General features: G+C 39.3%; 1 protein-coding gene across 3 annotated transcripts in view; it reads left to right on the top strand.

Annotated features, from left to right (window-relative positions):
- The window catches only part of cadm1b (cell adhesion molecule 1b), a 254,707-nt gene that overhangs the window by 171,722 nt on the left and 66,133 nt on the right, over positions 1-16,852 (top strand). For 2 of the 3 annotated variants that reach the window (XM_032545059.1, XM_032545057.1), the window contains exon 2: positions 7,258-7,278. The exons of the other annotated variant lie outside the window; for it this stretch is intronic. In XM_032545059.1, the coding sequence (XP_032400950.1) occupies positions 7,258-7,278 (21 nt within the window). The remainder of the gene's footprint in view (positions 1-7,257; positions 7,279-16,852) is intronic. 3 annotated transcript variants of the gene reach the window in all.

Here is a 16,852-nt window from a genome sequence, read left to right as displayed (position 1 = left end):
AGGTTGTTAATAACTCTGTGTTTTTCTTTTTTTTTGTCAACTGTAGACAGCAAATGACACACTTCTGATCCTACCCCTTTATTGTCTTCAAAGTCAATCATGAAACTGAGCTGTGTCGGGTTTAGCCTCTAATTTGCACCAATTTTTGCCCTTTTTTATTTTATTTTTTTTTGAAAGCCTGTAGCGCTCCACTAAAAGGAACCTGGATACCAAAACAATTTCAACAAATCCACCTTTTTTCTTTCTTTCTTCTTTTTTTTTCTTTTTTAAACTCCTGGCATTTTTCAAGGATTTCCCCTTAATCTCCGAACATGGAGGCTCTCTTCAGCTGCACATGTCCCTCTGGCTTTCACACTCATTCAAGCCAGACATCGGACAAAGCGCATCACATTAACAGAAAGCAATTACCCACCTCTGAGGGGATGTATGTAAAATCTCCTTTTTGTTCCAGTTTATCGAGCAGAAACATGCTTTGCGTCTCCTGTAAGCCCACCTGATTATTATGTCCTGATTGACTCTGGGGAGAGTTAATCTGAGTATTCCCACTTGTGTTCGCAGGTGAGCGTGTGTTTGGATCTCTTGTTGCCTGTTTAGCCTGGATTTAGTGGCACGTGCGCGCTGATAGCGATAGTTTATTGAACCTTCTTAACTTCCCGTACTGTAAACGGGGAACCTCTGGGTTTTTCCAAGTGAAATTCAGTTAAAAAGATTGTAGTCGGTTATTATCTTACCTGCAGTAGGTACCAGAAAGGCAGATAAGAGAATAGTACCACGACTAACATTCTTAGGTATATCTTTTGTGCTAATGGGTTTCACCCCTTTCTCCTTCAAAAGTGCCATTCAGGATAATGTTGGGAATATTCCTTTGTGTTTTTTTGGTCCATATTTACCAAAAACACTAGGGAATGTGTAATAGATTTACCAAAGATTTGTAGGCTGCACACACACAAAGTAAATATCCCAGTACATCACATCCCAGAGTTTCCCCCATGACACCTGCGAGGCTGGGCGGTCAGGGCGCCAAGGCGGTCCGCCATTATTGGGTCAACTGTAAATCTAGCTTAGTCTGTCTTTACTGTCACTGTTACTGGGGGGTAACATTAAACAAAACTATTTAAAATAAACAAACAACGCTTAGCCTGGTGGGGTGGCAAATAAAGCCCGGTGGCCCGCCAGGCTTACAATACACATTGGCATCCCAATGTTGTTCTACGATTTTATTGGATCTAACTCTGGTGGCTGTGGATGCCATTGGAGGACAGCGAATTATTGCCACTGTTTGAGAAATTAGTTTGATACTCAGCAACAATAAGGGGCTTGTGTATTTAAACAAATGTTCATGGACCACAACCTGTGAATGCTTGAGGCCTTGTCCAAAAATGACATATACCTCCCTATTTTATCAAATCTAACACCAGCTATATGAAATAATATACAAAGTGGAAACCATTCTGGCACTACTGCAGAACTGAACATCCAAGTCCATAACTCCATAACTTCCACAACTCCGTTCTTGTGAGTTCAGGCAATCAATGCCAAGAAAAATGGATGGTGCTTCTAGACTGTCCACTTTGAAAACTCCAGTCAGTAGCATGTCAAAAAGCATTGCATGTAGGCAATATTTTTGGTTGTGCTCTATGGAAAAAATTCATGATTAGGCTGATTTTTACAAATAATTTTAAATAAATAGATACCTTAATCTGCAAATACTGAACTGTGAACAGGCCTCCCTGAATGAATCAGACTTTCTAGGCAAACGAACCAGATTTGGATTAAGCCAATGCTGCTAGCTCGATGGTCTTCGGGTTTACGGTGGCTGGTAAGATCAGATGCTTCGCTCCCACCTCCAGGTGGAACCGTGTTATATGGTTCCTCACATTTCGAAAATATTTGCTTTAACTTTTACAAAGTCATGCTGCAGCTGTTGACCAAGTCATCGTTCAATCTTTGGCATAAAGGCCGCTGGGTGCTCTGCATGTGACCTCACTCTGAGCTCCACTTAAAATCCAGGAACTCTACTTTTATCTTTTGATTGACGATGACCATTAAAGCTTTAAAGGTCTCGGAATGGCTAAAATACCCTAAAGTGTATATTGTACAGAGCACAGTGGTAGAATTCCGGTTTTTATATGACAGGAAAGACGAAAGCCTGTTGTTAGTGTCCTAGTGTGTCACCATGAAGAGTAAATGGTTTTGAAATTATGCAAAAAGAAATAGTCTACAGACACATGCAGAGAAACTCTTGCTTGTGTGCATCTGCCTGCTATTGATGTCCAAATCATTGACACGCCTGATCATCCTGAAAACTTCATGACATCTAAACAAATCCGATTTGATTGCTTGCAAATAAGAACACTCTATGGTTTACAAAATAAATCAGAGCAGCCGTAAATCAGCAAAAAGCCAGACTGAAAACACTTAAGTTCAGGAAGCTAGCACCCACTCAATAGTCGAGAAGGCAAACATATGCTGTCACGGTATGCAATTCTGCCGAAACATGTACATATGAAGCTTTGCTAAATCTTCCTGGAGGCACAATATTTATGATTAACTCTGAATAACACTGATAAGGACTTAAAGAGAGTTGTGCAGAGGATAAATTATCCTCGCTGCATGCGCTTCAGATGTGAGGATGGTTTGTTTTTTAATTTTTCCTATGAGGTCATGCTTTGATCAATAAACGCAGCGAGAAGCACATGTAGATAAACTAAAGAGAAAGAACTGCGTAAATTAATGTACATATGGTGGATATTTCAAACTCAATTTTTCACCATCTCCAGAATGACTGGCAGCAACAACTTCTTTTCAAAGATGGTTCCTGATGTTCTTCCTTCGTAACGTTGGGGCGAAGACACACACACACACACACACACACACCTTAAAGCTCCAGGCCAGGAAATTACCAGAGCTCCTGTTTTTACAGAGGTGATGCTCAGTTAATCAAGTGGATTTGATTAGCTGGACTTGGCCGCTTTTTCTTAATTCTTAAGGGAAGCAGTAAAAATAAATCCCTCGGTATTCCCCCTCTTCTTCTCTTGGAAAGAAAAAATGGCATGGTTTAATTTGTCATCGGTTTTTATTCGTCTAAAGTTGTATTTACTGATGTTTTTTTCTGAGACTAGTTAAAGTCCCTTATGACTAAAATTAATATTAATTCAAAAATAAAAACGAATCTGTCTGCTTTATTAAAACTCCTACACTGTCTTACCAGTTCTTTCTTTTTAAAGAATTTAATTTCACACATATTCCTTAAAGTACATAAACAAGAGCATCCCCCCCCCCCCCCCCCCCCGTTCTTTTGTGATCATAGCTCCAAGGATCACTCTTTGCATAAATGAAATACATAGTTTTTTGTAAAGTTTTTTTTCCAACCTGGTCGTAAAATAGTTTGAGGCGTTTGGTTGAATTTTTAAATGAAGCAAACAGGAAGGTGGGTTATTTTGAAGAACCAGACAGTGACCAACGCTAACCAACGTTGGTTAGCTAACGTCTGTTAATCGCTGCGATCAAATTGTCCAAATTTGACATGGAGCTCACGCATTAAATCTAAAGTTACAGCCTTTGCCACCAGTTCCAAACAATGCAAATGTTCCAAGAAACATAAATGACACAGATTGAGGTGGAATGTAAAAAGAGAACGTCAAACGTCTTGAATGAATGCAGCAGTAGGCTTTAGTCTGAAGAAATTGTTTCGTTTTGAACGTGTTTAAAAGTGCAGAATTAATAAGTTGCTAATGTAAAGTTAATTTTGTTTTGAAATCACTTGATGTAGTTTATACAGAGCTCGCCTAGAGAGACATCCTCTGATCTTTACAATCGTAGCAAAATCAACATGAAGAGATTTTTATTCAGTGTTGTTTCAATTAGCCGCGTTAAGACAAACACTCTTCTTTTGTTTTTACAGGGAAATATGTTTATCCTTGTTAAAGCTATGGTCTACTAAATGCCTGGTTTTTACTCCTACTTACACCTGATATTATTTTAGTATCATTTTATTCATTTTTGGTTAGAGTTAGTCCAAATTCAACGACTTCTACTTCTTGCTGCTTCTAATCGACGTGTTCAAGGGAGGGGTGTTTGCACTGTAAATTTAAAAAGAAAGTGTAAATTTTCATGTAAACTTTAAAGTGATTAGCACCGAAAAGGAGTTACTTGAGGTGCTGAAAACTATTTTCCTCCTTCTTCTTTTTTTTTGGGGTAGTTCTGCTATGGTTTGATCAGTTTCCTTTGTGAAACCAAGCTGACCTCTGAAGTCGCCCGTGTTTATTAGGTCCACACTGCGGGAGCTCACGTCTCGATCCGATTGAAGAGGGAAAAAAACGAAAGTTTAAAGCCCACCTCTGATCCCTTCTAATTAAATGAAAACACAGTGGGATACCCGCAGCAGGACCGCGTTCCTCCAACCACGTGCGCAAACACAGTTTTGAAGGTAACCGATGTGGGTGTTCTCAACAGGGGAAGCGACACAGAGCTCCGGCAATCCAACATCCGTCCTCTTGTGCGGCGCAATCGCGCACCAGGAAGACATGCAACACGCCGCAGTTCGTGAGCATAAATAAGCGAGGGAATGTTCTACCTGAAAGAGGGAACTTTAATTCAAAGGCATCACTCCAGCACTGTGAAGAAATGTTGCCTCATTAGTGTTACCCCACTGCTTTTACTGAGCAGCAGTCATGAAGGTAGAGAGAGAGAGAGAGAGAGAGAAAGAAAGAGAGAGGCAATGTGCCACTCTTGCCGCACCGACATCTCTCCTGAGATCTTAGCATGCCTCAGCAGCTCAAAAATACCGCACATTGTTATGGATCCATTGGCATGGCTACAGGTTTAACGGAGACGCTCGAATGCCAAGAATCCGGCCTTTTCAAAACGCCCGCAACGAGCCAGGCTCCAGCAGGTAAATGCGACACGACTGCTGTTGGAGTGCTGCTTTGCCGGCGCCTGCTAGCTCATTGAGCAGAGCGGGGCTGGTGATGAGCACCGGGGCGACGTTTGGGTAGAAGGGAGAAGAGGTGAGGAGACAAGGACGGTCATCATTTGGAGGAGGGCTGGCCGCGCCTGCTTTCATCCAGCGTGATTGACGGATTGGTGCAGCGGGCTCTGCTCTGCTCGCTCGAATGCCGTCACACACGCGTTCCTCTGGAAATCTGTCTATCAGTATTGGCTAAGCAGAGCGACAGCCATGACATCTAATCACAGGCGAGCTGGCACCTCATAACTTCTACCTAATGTGCTGCAGGTACAGAGGAGCGAAGGGGGAAGGCGGCCAACACGACCGCGACCATTACCAGCGCTATTAATAGCCCCCTTCAGAGGCCACTGGCAGGAAGTGGATCATACCGAGGGGTTAGAGACTGTGTCCCCCACTCCATCTCAAGCTCCTGTATTTAGACATAGGTCTCCGTTGACAAGATTAAACAATGAGGTGTCCCAGTATCTGGGTGATACATTTTTCTGGGTTACACTTCTGACAGAGCAACATAAAAAGAGGGCAGAGAGACTACATGTACAAGATGATAATGAGTCATTTACATAATGTTGCTACAACATTATAATTACCTGGCAATTAAAGCGGCTCAAAAGCCTCATTATGGGCTGTCCCGAGGCCTGGTGAGACCGGGACAGGCTCGGGCTGGACTGTCAACCTCTCTGTGTCTTTTTCCTAGATCACCCATAGGCCTCATTATGTTGAGTTGCAATGCTTTAACCGCAAACCCCAATGACTTAATGTGATAGATCAGCACAAGGTAGTGCAGGAAAGTGTGAAGACGAAGGAAAAGGATTGCTAGGTGTGGACTTTTGTTCACAAATAAAAAATCTTTAGTTCCTATCTGTTCACAGGCTTCAAACTGATTTCTCTAAATAGAATTCAGTGGAATCTATTACACCAAATGGTCAGTAGGACTTACTGCACCAACGGTCCACTTGTGTTTAAGCAAATATCAGAATCAACGCTACGCTTCAGTGAAGGCCTATTTGGTTTGATAGAGACCAAATAAAACCGAAGCAGACAGGTCACAGATACAGTTGTGGGAAAGTTAAAAGCAAGTGTTTTTTTTTTAAGGTTTTATTGGCTCTTGTGGCTTCCATTTGATAGTGAATTGTCAGGAAAGTGGGTAATGAGGGAAGGGTGAAGATTTTAAATTACACCACGTGGAATTGTAATAAAATACACGGACATTTGAGGTTTTTAAGGGACACAATACACAAAGAAACAAAAGGGCTGTGAATACTTTTGCACTGCATTGTATCACGTAATAGGAGTAAAGTTTTTACCCAAACTTAAACCTTGACGAAAGGCAATACTTCATCCGCTGAAGTATTGCAGCAGACATGGGGGCAATGTTTTGGATTTCTTTTCCATTGTGTGGGATTTGTCACTTTCCTCAGTCCAGAGGGACTTTGTTGACGCACCGAAAAAACCCACAAAAGGACATAACAAGGACACGTGTCATACCTTACACCCTTATTATACCTGCAGTGACAAGTGAGACGAGCAGCCGCTTCAACATACTACCGGGCATTAAGCTCGGCTTCCCATTGCTCACAGTCTTAAGTCAAGAACCGCTAACATCTCGTGTGAAGTGTCAACGTAATAAAGCATCGTGTGTGAAATATAAGGATTTGGACGTGTGTGGGTGGTTCGCAGGGGTGGGTTCTTCATGAATGGCAGGCGATGAATGATGGAGCTGCTCCCGAGGGTGCAGAGCCCTGAGCTATGCTGCAGGGACTCGGGAACACGGCAGTCTTCCATGCCCTGCGAGATGCCAGTTTGGGTGGGCACCGTTCCGAATGGGTGCCCTTCTCTCCAGGATACGCTGCCGGGTCCCCAGGGGAGAGTCTACAGGCTGTGGCTGCTCCACAGTAGGGGTGGCTGGGAATCTCAATCAGGGACATGCGTGGAGGCGGGGTGGGAGGGGGGGGGGAAAAACTACAACAAAAAAATAAATAAATCAGTCCTTAGGTTCATTGCGTTTGTATTTCTGGAAGAAAGCGGGGAAAGTGGCTCATTATATTGAGATCAAACACGGTCTCCGGCTCGCTCTGAACTCTTTTTGTGTGTTTCCTAATTGGTGAAAAATTGCACAATAACAGGACTTGAATTTTTATCGATTTTAACATGCTTTTTCTGCAATTATGAAAAAAAAAAAAGGAATTAAATATGGCTCTTTGCTTGCAGGCTTTCTGCTTACAACCTTTCTTTTTTTCTCCCTCTCTCTCTCTCTTCCTCTCATCCTGGCCTGCGCTGCAACAACACAGGAGCTGCTGAAACCGTGACAGGTACTACTTCTTCCTTCTACCTGCTGTTCATTTGGAAGCTCTCGCTCCTGCGCGTCTGTTGATTGGCTGTCCGTCCCAGTCTGTTCATCTGTCCATATTTACACGCCTGCTTGTGTTGTGTGTTTATTTTCGAGGCGGTTTAGAAAGCCATGCGTTTGTTGTCTTCCTTTAAAATCAACCTTTGGCCACATAGTGTAATTAATTAGTTTGAGTTCCTCTCACACGTTTCTTAGTTGTTGTTGTTGTTGTTTTTTCCTACTCAACATTCTAGCAGTAACGCTCCTCTAACCCGGTTCTTTGCCGTCTCCACAGTGTGTTTGTCCGCTCTTGTTTGCATTCTTAGCCGATCGTTACCACTCATAGCATCGGGAATGTTTTCCACCGCCTGCGGTTTGTTTGAGAAGAAACAGAGGAACGGCTGTAATTCATTACGTAATTACATGTAGCTGCTAAATGGAAAGTGAACCTAAATGACTCCGCTTCCAAGGGTAAGTAATGCTGATGGCCTCTCTGGTTCCCGATTAGATTTTGGAGACATTCGCTTTCCAGAAGCCACTGCTTCTTATCGAATTATGTTTGCCCTAAACTCCTCGGCTGAACTTCATCCTGGGGTTTTTTTTTTCTTTTTTCTAATTGGAACAAGAGCGCTGCACTCGAAAGTATAGCAGCAGCAGCCGGCGTTGAAAACAATGCAACACGTCCAAACTCAGATTTTTATCTGGTTATTTACAGTACTGTCAAACATCCATATCAATTGAATTCAATGAATTATGACCAAAGATGCTGTCGGTCCCCAATTGTTTCTTTTTTTATTTATGTTCGGATCTCTTCACGCGGATGTAAGATAAAACATTTAAGGGCATAAGAATAAACTCCATTTGCTTATTTGTTGACAAACTACTCCATCCAGAGTGTTAAATATTAGCAAATACAAATATTAACATGAGCACTAAAAATGTATTTAAAATAAAAAATAAAAATAAAGACGTGTAATATTATAAGTAACTTCAATGTAGATTAATATAATATGTACATAGAAATATGTTAATTTCAAAATAAATCTATAAATGAATTCATAGTAAACCTAAACATAGACATTCAGAGTTGGATGTTTTAATATTTAAAATATTAAAAAAAAAACAATCTATTAAGTAGATTGTATAACAGGTGTAGTATTTCCAGTGGACAGGAAATATAATACATAAAGTTTTTTTTTTTTATTACTATTTTTTTTAACATATCAATAATTGGGGAATTAAAGTTGAATGTTTTGTCCAAACTTTCCCAAATTATGCCAGAAATTACAAGTTGAATTAAAAAAAATTGTAAAAAAAAAAGTCAAACTGCCTCAGGCTTTGGAACCATAACAAGTAATTTGAAGTGACTGATTCTTCATCAGAGCAAACTGAGCTTTTGCATATTGTGGCATGAGGAGTTCGTACCACTGAAAACTTTAATGACATTTGTGGCAGCCTGCATAGACAGACGATCCTACAGTATTATTAACTTATTGATCCATATCTTCATATCATAGAAACAGCAGGCAGATAAACAATGTTATTACAGAGGGCAATTAAGACAAAGGTATTTTTGAAGCATGTATGTTTTTCACAGTATCTCTGTTTACCACACTCATTATACATAGAGAGCTTAGGCAGAAGTGAAGAGATGCAGACCGTGGTCAACAAATATTGAAGTATTAAAGTGTTTAAGCATTTTTTAAATATAAAAACAGGCTTACTTGAGAAGAAAAAGTGTTTTGGCAAAGTCTTTCTGACCACAGACAGGTGTAAATTTTTGACAGACATTCAGTGTCATTATATCTTCCTGCAACTCTAGTTCTAAAGACGATGAGAAAGAGTTTTCTGTGATGTTTTATGTCTGAGACATGAATAAAAATGTGGAAACTTAAGATTTTGATGCACTTGTGTGCGGTTAAATGTGAAGTAATTGTTTAAATTAGTTGTTGTAGATAAATCCTGACTGACGTTTCAGTAGTCAGGGTCTCTATTCAACACCCTTGGTAATATGAGGGGGAAACGATTGTGGTTGACAGCATAAATGTGAACTTACACTCTTCGTGTAAAACCTCCCACTGGCTCATTGAAGGCAGTGGACAAATGTCAGCAGTCCGACCTATACTTCCAGTTTCAGTAGGTAAAATCAATGGCTAGAACCATATTGGTGCTTTTGTTCTGTAGAGTGAGAATAATCCATAAATCTGGCAGCCAGGCCCAGTTTTGTAACAGCTACTGACATTTGGGTTTTAATATACAGCTATAGTGTTGTAAAGAAAAAAAAATGTTCGTGCCCCCAACAGATTTCTTCTGGTTTTCTTTTTTTTTTTTTTGTCATCAAACTAGTTTTAATATCAATGACGGATATTAACGCGAGTCGATATAAATGAAAGTTTTTCAATGCTAATGTAATTTATTAAGCTTATCGCATAGATACACACAGAGTTGCCCTGGAAACCTACAAACTGACTAGGTCAGCTGTGCGGCAACAACAACTACTAAGCAGTTGCAGCAACTGGCAATGGTATTTGTACACCTTTCAGTTAATTCAATTATTAGTCAGTGGTTCTGGCGATCATTGTCCTGCTCCGTAACCCAAGTGAGTTTGAGTTTAAGGTCATAAACGGATAACTAAACAGAGATTGTTCTCCTGCAGGATTTTCTGACAGAGAGCAGGACTCTCCGTCTCTGGCCAATCATCCAGGTCTTAAAGCAGCAACATAGCAGCAGGACATTACATCGCTACCACCTCATCTGACTATTGATCGATATGATGGGGGGTTTTTTCCTGAAGAGTGAGATCTAGGCAAGATTTAATGAGACAAACGTGTCTCGTCAGTCTGGCTGTGTTTAACCCTCAGGATCTCCAAATGGACGCCATTTTTGACCAGTATCTTGTCTTGATCGCCGACTTTAGCCGAGGAATTCTCAAGAAGACAGTTTTGGTGGAAGAGGTTCAACACATTTCCGTGTTTCCTCTGTGAATATTGGGTCCGCAGTGGTTCACCAGACTCCCAGCATACTGATGGCTCCGTTGGCCTCTCCGGACTGATGGATGTCTGTGGCGTCTCACCTGTTCTTCAGATCGAGACCTGATGGCAAACGTACTTCCTGTTTGAGAGACAAGTTATTTCTTGTTTTTCACCAGTCTGGTAGTAATCCTGCCTCTTTTGAGATTGAAATTATAGTTCAAAAAAAAAAAAAATTTGAGTTGATCACAGTTTATTTATAATTGCTTTACTTTTTTACATGTTGTTTTGGATAGCTTGTTTCCCCTAATACATGAAATAATTTTTTTAAATTAATTTTTTTTTTTGTTGTATTTTCTCAGGTTACCTCCTACCCTATGAGTTGTTTGATGGCCTAAAACTTTGAAGTGTGACAAAAAAGCAAAATCAGAACAACTCTGTGGGGCGCTGGGGCAAAGAAATTGACCACAGTACTGTAACTGTTATAAAAAGGCAAAGTAACTAATTGGTGCCTTTGTCTGTGCTCTGACAACATTAATACATACAGTATAGGCGGAAGATGTGTTTTGTAAAGTTAAAGGCATTTGTATTTGGTCAGACATTTGACTTTAGTCTGCAATTAGAACAAAAATGTGTTACTTTTATCCAAAAAAAAAAAAAAAAAAAAACACTACGCAAGACGTTTTGTCAGATTTGTGAGGAATTTAAAGAAGAAGTGCACTTTTAATTATTACACAGGAGCAAGTTTGGTTAAGTATGGTATGAAATTTGGAAATCCAAAAAAAGAAAGTTTCATCTGGAAATTAAGTCAAAATCAAAGTGATTTTCTAATATTTTATTTATTTTTGCTTGATTAAATTGTGACACAAGTTTCAAGCCATGATTTGAAGTGGCACACAATAATTATATGATAATGACACTGAAGTTTTCATTTTTGCAGCACTTTAAAAAAAAATAAAAATAAAAAAACTTAACATTCCTCTTTTGTAGTTGTGTTGCTACAAACGTTGAGTTCCTCTAAGAGTGTTTTTGGTCAAATCACCATTATGCCCTCCTTATATGTGAACACGTTAAGACGTGGTTTCATCACGAGGCTCGGGAATGAATGGCTGAGAAGAGGCGGAATCACAGGAAGAGGAAGGGGAATGTGAAACTTTATGTTGTTAACGCCCGTCTGGTTTTTTCTTGAGGGAGCGCGACTGCTGCCGCAGAGAGCGCCGACTCACGGGAGAGAAACCAGGGAGCTGGAGGGGGTAGGAGGGTGCATGAAGAGGGCGCTGGCTGTCCCGCATTTTGCTGCCCCCCTTTCATGTCTTTTGATGTGAAAACAAGAGAGACAAGTTCAAAGAGCGAGCCAACGCGACTCAAAAGGTGCCGGTCTCTGAATTTCTGATGGAGGAGCCAATCCGCTGAAAATTTCCAGATTTCGTCAACTTTCTCTGTGGGCGTGCGTGTGTGGGGGGGTGTGTTTGTGTGTGTGTGTTGGAGTTCTGGTGCCGTTTTGCATTCTGAGTACGGCTGATGAGCCGCGCCTCCGTGCCAGACTCCTTTCGCCAGATTGTACATCCCCTCGGAGAGTGCACAGACTTTTTGAAGGTCTGTATTTTCCTCAGACTGTTTCATTCAGTATGTTGTGATGCGGGAACAGGAGGGCAGCCATGTGTAGAGATACAGGCACTTTACTCTCCCAGACAGCTGCTGGAATGAGTGTGAATTTATCAGCCAGTCATCTGTGCTATATCTCTGCCCACTGCCCCCCTCCCTCCTTCCACCGCCGTCATCCCCCACCCACCACGGAGAATTAATGACTGCCTCTCCTCATTTGCACCCAATCATGACCAGGATGCCGAGGCAATTGAAAATGTTTACTTCAATTGCGAAAACCCTCCATGTTCCACAAAGTGGCCTGTTTTCACTTTGATGGGATTGCTAATCACAGCGACGTTATTTATGTGTGTTTTGAATTGGAGATGAGCCGAGGATGGGATGTTGGAGGGGTACCAACCTTGCTTGGGGGCTGCTAAAACCTTATGGAGAATTTATCTTTTTTTTTTCTCTTTTTTTTTCCCTCCCGGTTCTCTGTCTCTCAGTACAGCAGATTGGGAGCAGAGTAACCTTGCTTTGAGGCTGCTCTGTTGCTGTTTTGACTGCCAAATGTATTGCTCTCAGTGCGATGAAATAAAATAGACATCAAAACCACTTTTTTTTTTTCCTTATATTGCTTTCCGGCTCATCTTCGGCGGTATTTATTACGAGACGCGGGGACTTCGAAGTTGAAATTGCCGCACGCTTTTCCCCCAAAAAATTAAAAAAGTGTTTCAGAAGTACTGCAAAGATTTACACGTGTGCTGGTGCTGTTAACATACAGACTCAATTGTAAATATGATTCTTAATCATGTTTTGTTTTTTTTCATATTTATTAGTGTTTTGGATACAGTATGTACAAGTCAGGGTAGACGTTTATCATCAGTATGAATGTTATATTGATTTGGGGCTTTTGATGACTTATTTGAGCCAGAATAACAACACAAGAGACAACTTGGAGTAATTTATAAAAATATAATTTTCTTGGATTCAAGCTTGTTCAACATCATGAATGCAGGCTCAGACGTATTCATGCCTACACACCCCCACTAATATTTATCTAATATTTAAGACATGGTAGAGAAACCACACACTTTTTGTACCTATTAAAAAGATTCTGGTGTAACTCTGGCTTGATTTGACTGCATCTCTTATCAGAACTGAGCACCAGTATAACTTTGAACGTGGATACTGGTCCTCCTGGTTCTCCTTCCAGTTTGAAAGTTACTCTTGATAGTGCCTAGGTTTTTTCCCCCAAAAAATAATAAGCATTTTGGGCCAAATGAGACAGTTGGGTGTTCATGTTGAGCAAATGATCCCAGATCAAAGTTGATCTTGAGATAGACAAAGCTGAACTAACTTCTACCTTTTTTTATCGGTCCTGTACTCAAATGTATTTATCTGCAACAAGAAGCCAACCAGTTTAAATCAATTTGACCAACTTTTCTAAAATAATTTTTTTTTAAAAAAAAGAACAATTATCCAACCAGACTTATGCCAGAAGCTTGTCGATGGTTACAAAACTGAAGAGCCCACTGCAGTGAACCCCACTGGAAACCTCCTGGTTATTCCACCAAATATTGATTCCTGAACTCTTCCTGAGTTAAAACATTAATATTGTTGTTTCTAAATGAATATGAACTGGGGTTTTTTTTTGCATTACTTGGGGTCTGAAAGCGCTGTATCTTTTTTGTTGTTTTGACCATTTCTCATTTTCTGCAAATAAATACAAAGGTTTTGCTCGGAATTTCGAAGACATGTTGTCGGTAGTTCATAGTATAAAAGAACGATGTTCATTTTACTCCAACATATACCTTTTAAGAGTAAAATCAAAAACACTGATCGTTTTAGGTGGTTTCTTAATTTTTGTCCAAAGCCGTATGTGTCTATTACGGTAATGCTGTGTAATTATTCAATCCAGACAAAGACGGAATAACTGAAAGAACTGTTCAAATTGATCAATAAAAATTTATATATATATATATATATATATATATATATATATATATATATATATATATATATATATATATAGACCAGAATCAGCCTTTATTGTGCCACAAAAGGAGAAATTGTGATGGTGTAATAGCAGCATCAGATATAAAAGTTCACACCAAAATTTATTAGTTCCAAAACAATTTATAAAAAAGATGAACAATAATAACAGTAATAATATACTGAACAAGACAATAACATAAAAAATACTGCCCAGTTATGTTCACAGAGTCAGATATATTATTGGAAAATGCATGTGAACTTCTCACTAGAACAGGAACTGCCCTGGTGAAAAATGTATATACTAAGTATGTTAAATTTTAACATACTTGAGCATACTTTAAGTCAGACTTATGATGAGTATACTCCAAGTTCACTTAGGATTAGTAAACTTAAACTGTGACATTTTGGAACAACTAATTTTGTGCTTAGTGTATTTTAATCATATTTAAATTGTATTAAAGCAGAATTTTAAGTGTACCAAGTATACTTCAATGTACTTTTTTGGACAACTTAAGTTACACTTGGTAGAGTTTTAGCATATTGCTTTTTATGTATTAGAAACGTGCCTGATTAGTATATTTTGAGTGTACTATTTTTGTGATTGAATTACATTTAAAATATACTTAGAATGTATTTTAAGTATATTGGCATTACATATTTTATACATTAGTAGTGTGATCACAGTATGCTACAATTACACGTTTGGTTTATTATAATTGCTAATGAAGTTCACTTTTTAGTTACTTAATGTCTTTTATTATTCTGCTTGACCCCTTGTATTTTTCTCCATACTTATCAGGTCAAACCACATAGTGCAATACGATATCACTGGTCAATCTATCCGTCAAATTCTTATATTTTTTTTTGTGTTGTATTTATATTTACTTATATTCTTATATTCTATATTCTTATTCCTTGTTTCTTGCATAATTTAAGGTTTTTCTTGCATAATTTAAGGTTTTGGTTACTCACATTTGGTGTGTACCTTAGTATTTAATTTGTATTTTGTATTCTTTTGCACTTTTGCTTGCTGTGTGTTAACTTTGTTTTTTGCCTGGGAGCTGCTGGTAACTTCAATTTCCTGAGGGAGTCTTCCCAAAGGATCAATAAAGTACAAGTCTAAGTCTAAGTCTTTGCCACTTTGTACATTACATGCTTCATACACACTACAGTACCGCAAACACATCAGGCCACCAGAACACAGAAGGATCAATTACTACACACTTTCCAGGTGAAACAAATTACGTTGTGCTTTCAATACGTTACCATTTTGGTAACACTTTATTTGATGGGGTGTGCATAAGACTGACATAACACTGTCATAAACATAACACATGTCATCCAACTTTTAAAGCAACTTCTCATTAAAAGTGTCATTATTTACCGAATGAAACTTCATGACACCTGTTAGTATGTTCCTAACAGGTGTTATGTCATGTTTATGACAGTATCATGTCAGTCTTATGCACACCCCGTCAAATAAAGTCTTACCCACATTTCTCAAGAGTACATTGCCAATGTACTATGACAGAATTGTACAAATTGTCAATACATTCAAAGTTTACAGACAACATGCTTCTGAAAGTTAGCACAATAAAACAATAGGTAAACTTTAGAGGAAATGGGAAAAATATTTCACCAAGGACAAAGTGGTGTTTTAATTCAGTATCACACTATTACTCCAGACAAACTGACATTTCTCCTTCCCAAGAACAGTGAGGATCTACGACAGAACGTTCCCACTCACTGCACTTTACAGAAACCTACAAAAAAGAACAATAGAGCAATTAAACAGAGAAAGCACTTGTATTTTAAAGAGTACAGATAAACAGTGAAGAAAAAAGGAAGACTTACAATTTTAAGACGTTGTGGACTCGCTATGTATGTGACATCATCAGAACTGATGATGATTGGGACCGGATGCATGGGGTGGGAAAACATTTCTGGGTGTCTTATTTGCCCGTTTATGTTAGAAGTAGAAAAAAATAGTCAGCAATATCATAGAATCAGTTGATGTCGGCATTAACTACGAAGTTGTTTTAAGTGTGGACTTAAGAGAGACAAACTACCTTAAAAGCTTTCCATCCATGATCTGAACACGCTGATCCTTGCAGGGTGGTGAGGGGGGCTGGTGGTGCCCGTCTCCAGCAGTCATTAGATGAGAGGCGGGGTTCACCCTGGACAGGTCGCCAGTCCATCACAGGGCCCTGAAAGCTAACAACAAATAAAATGTATGAAAGAGAAATGGTTAGAGTAACAAGGGAAATTATTATCCAAACATGTTTTAAATCAACTCATGCTTATTAAGCACTTAAGTGTTGATAACACACCAGTTTTTGCTGTTAAAAATGTGGCCAGCGGCTCAGTTTAAAAAAAAAAAAAAGGCCTTCCACCATGAAGACGATGCGGAGGTTCATCCTCAGAACTGGTTGGTGATCTGGTGGAGCCAGAGCCTCTTCTGAGACAGGAAGGTCTTTAGGTTTTCTAATTCCAGATCCCTGGCTTCCTCTTTCATCTTCATTTGCTTAGACTGCAAAAATATGTCAAAGATAAAAACGATGATGAACGAGTTCTAACAACAGCCTCACAATATCAAAGTCTCTTTGTCAAACTGAGCTTAATTAAAACCAGGTTAAGTTTATGAAGAAAACTATATCAACAAACAACAAACAGAGCCTCGATGCAGTTATAATATGAAGCTGAATGATTGTTATAGTAATAAGCATAAAAAGTCACAATAAAATTGATAAAATAATTATTTTGAAACCAACGTAAGTTTGTTTATATCTTTACTGCACTCTTTATAATTAAACGAAGATAATTAACATTTGGAAGCAAACTTACCACCAGCTAGCAACACGTTAGCAGCCTTCGTCCTTTCGTGACCCACATTTAATTTCCATCGGTTCTTGTCCTGTTGTGTTACCGTCCAACTCGGACTATGACGTCACCCGCTTGAATTTACCAAAACTGCTAACTATTATCAAGGCCCTCTCTACTTTTAAT

This window comes from Xiphophorus hellerii, chromosome 18 (genome assembly GCF_003331165.1).
Source record: "Xiphophorus hellerii strain 12219 chromosome 18, Xiphophorus_hellerii-4.1, whole genome shotgun sequence".
NCBI classification, from domain to species: domain Eukaryota; kingdom Metazoa; phylum Chordata; class Actinopteri; order Cyprinodontiformes; family Poeciliidae; genus Xiphophorus; species Xiphophorus hellerii.
This window is presented reverse-complemented; position numbering and strand designations above follow the sequence as displayed.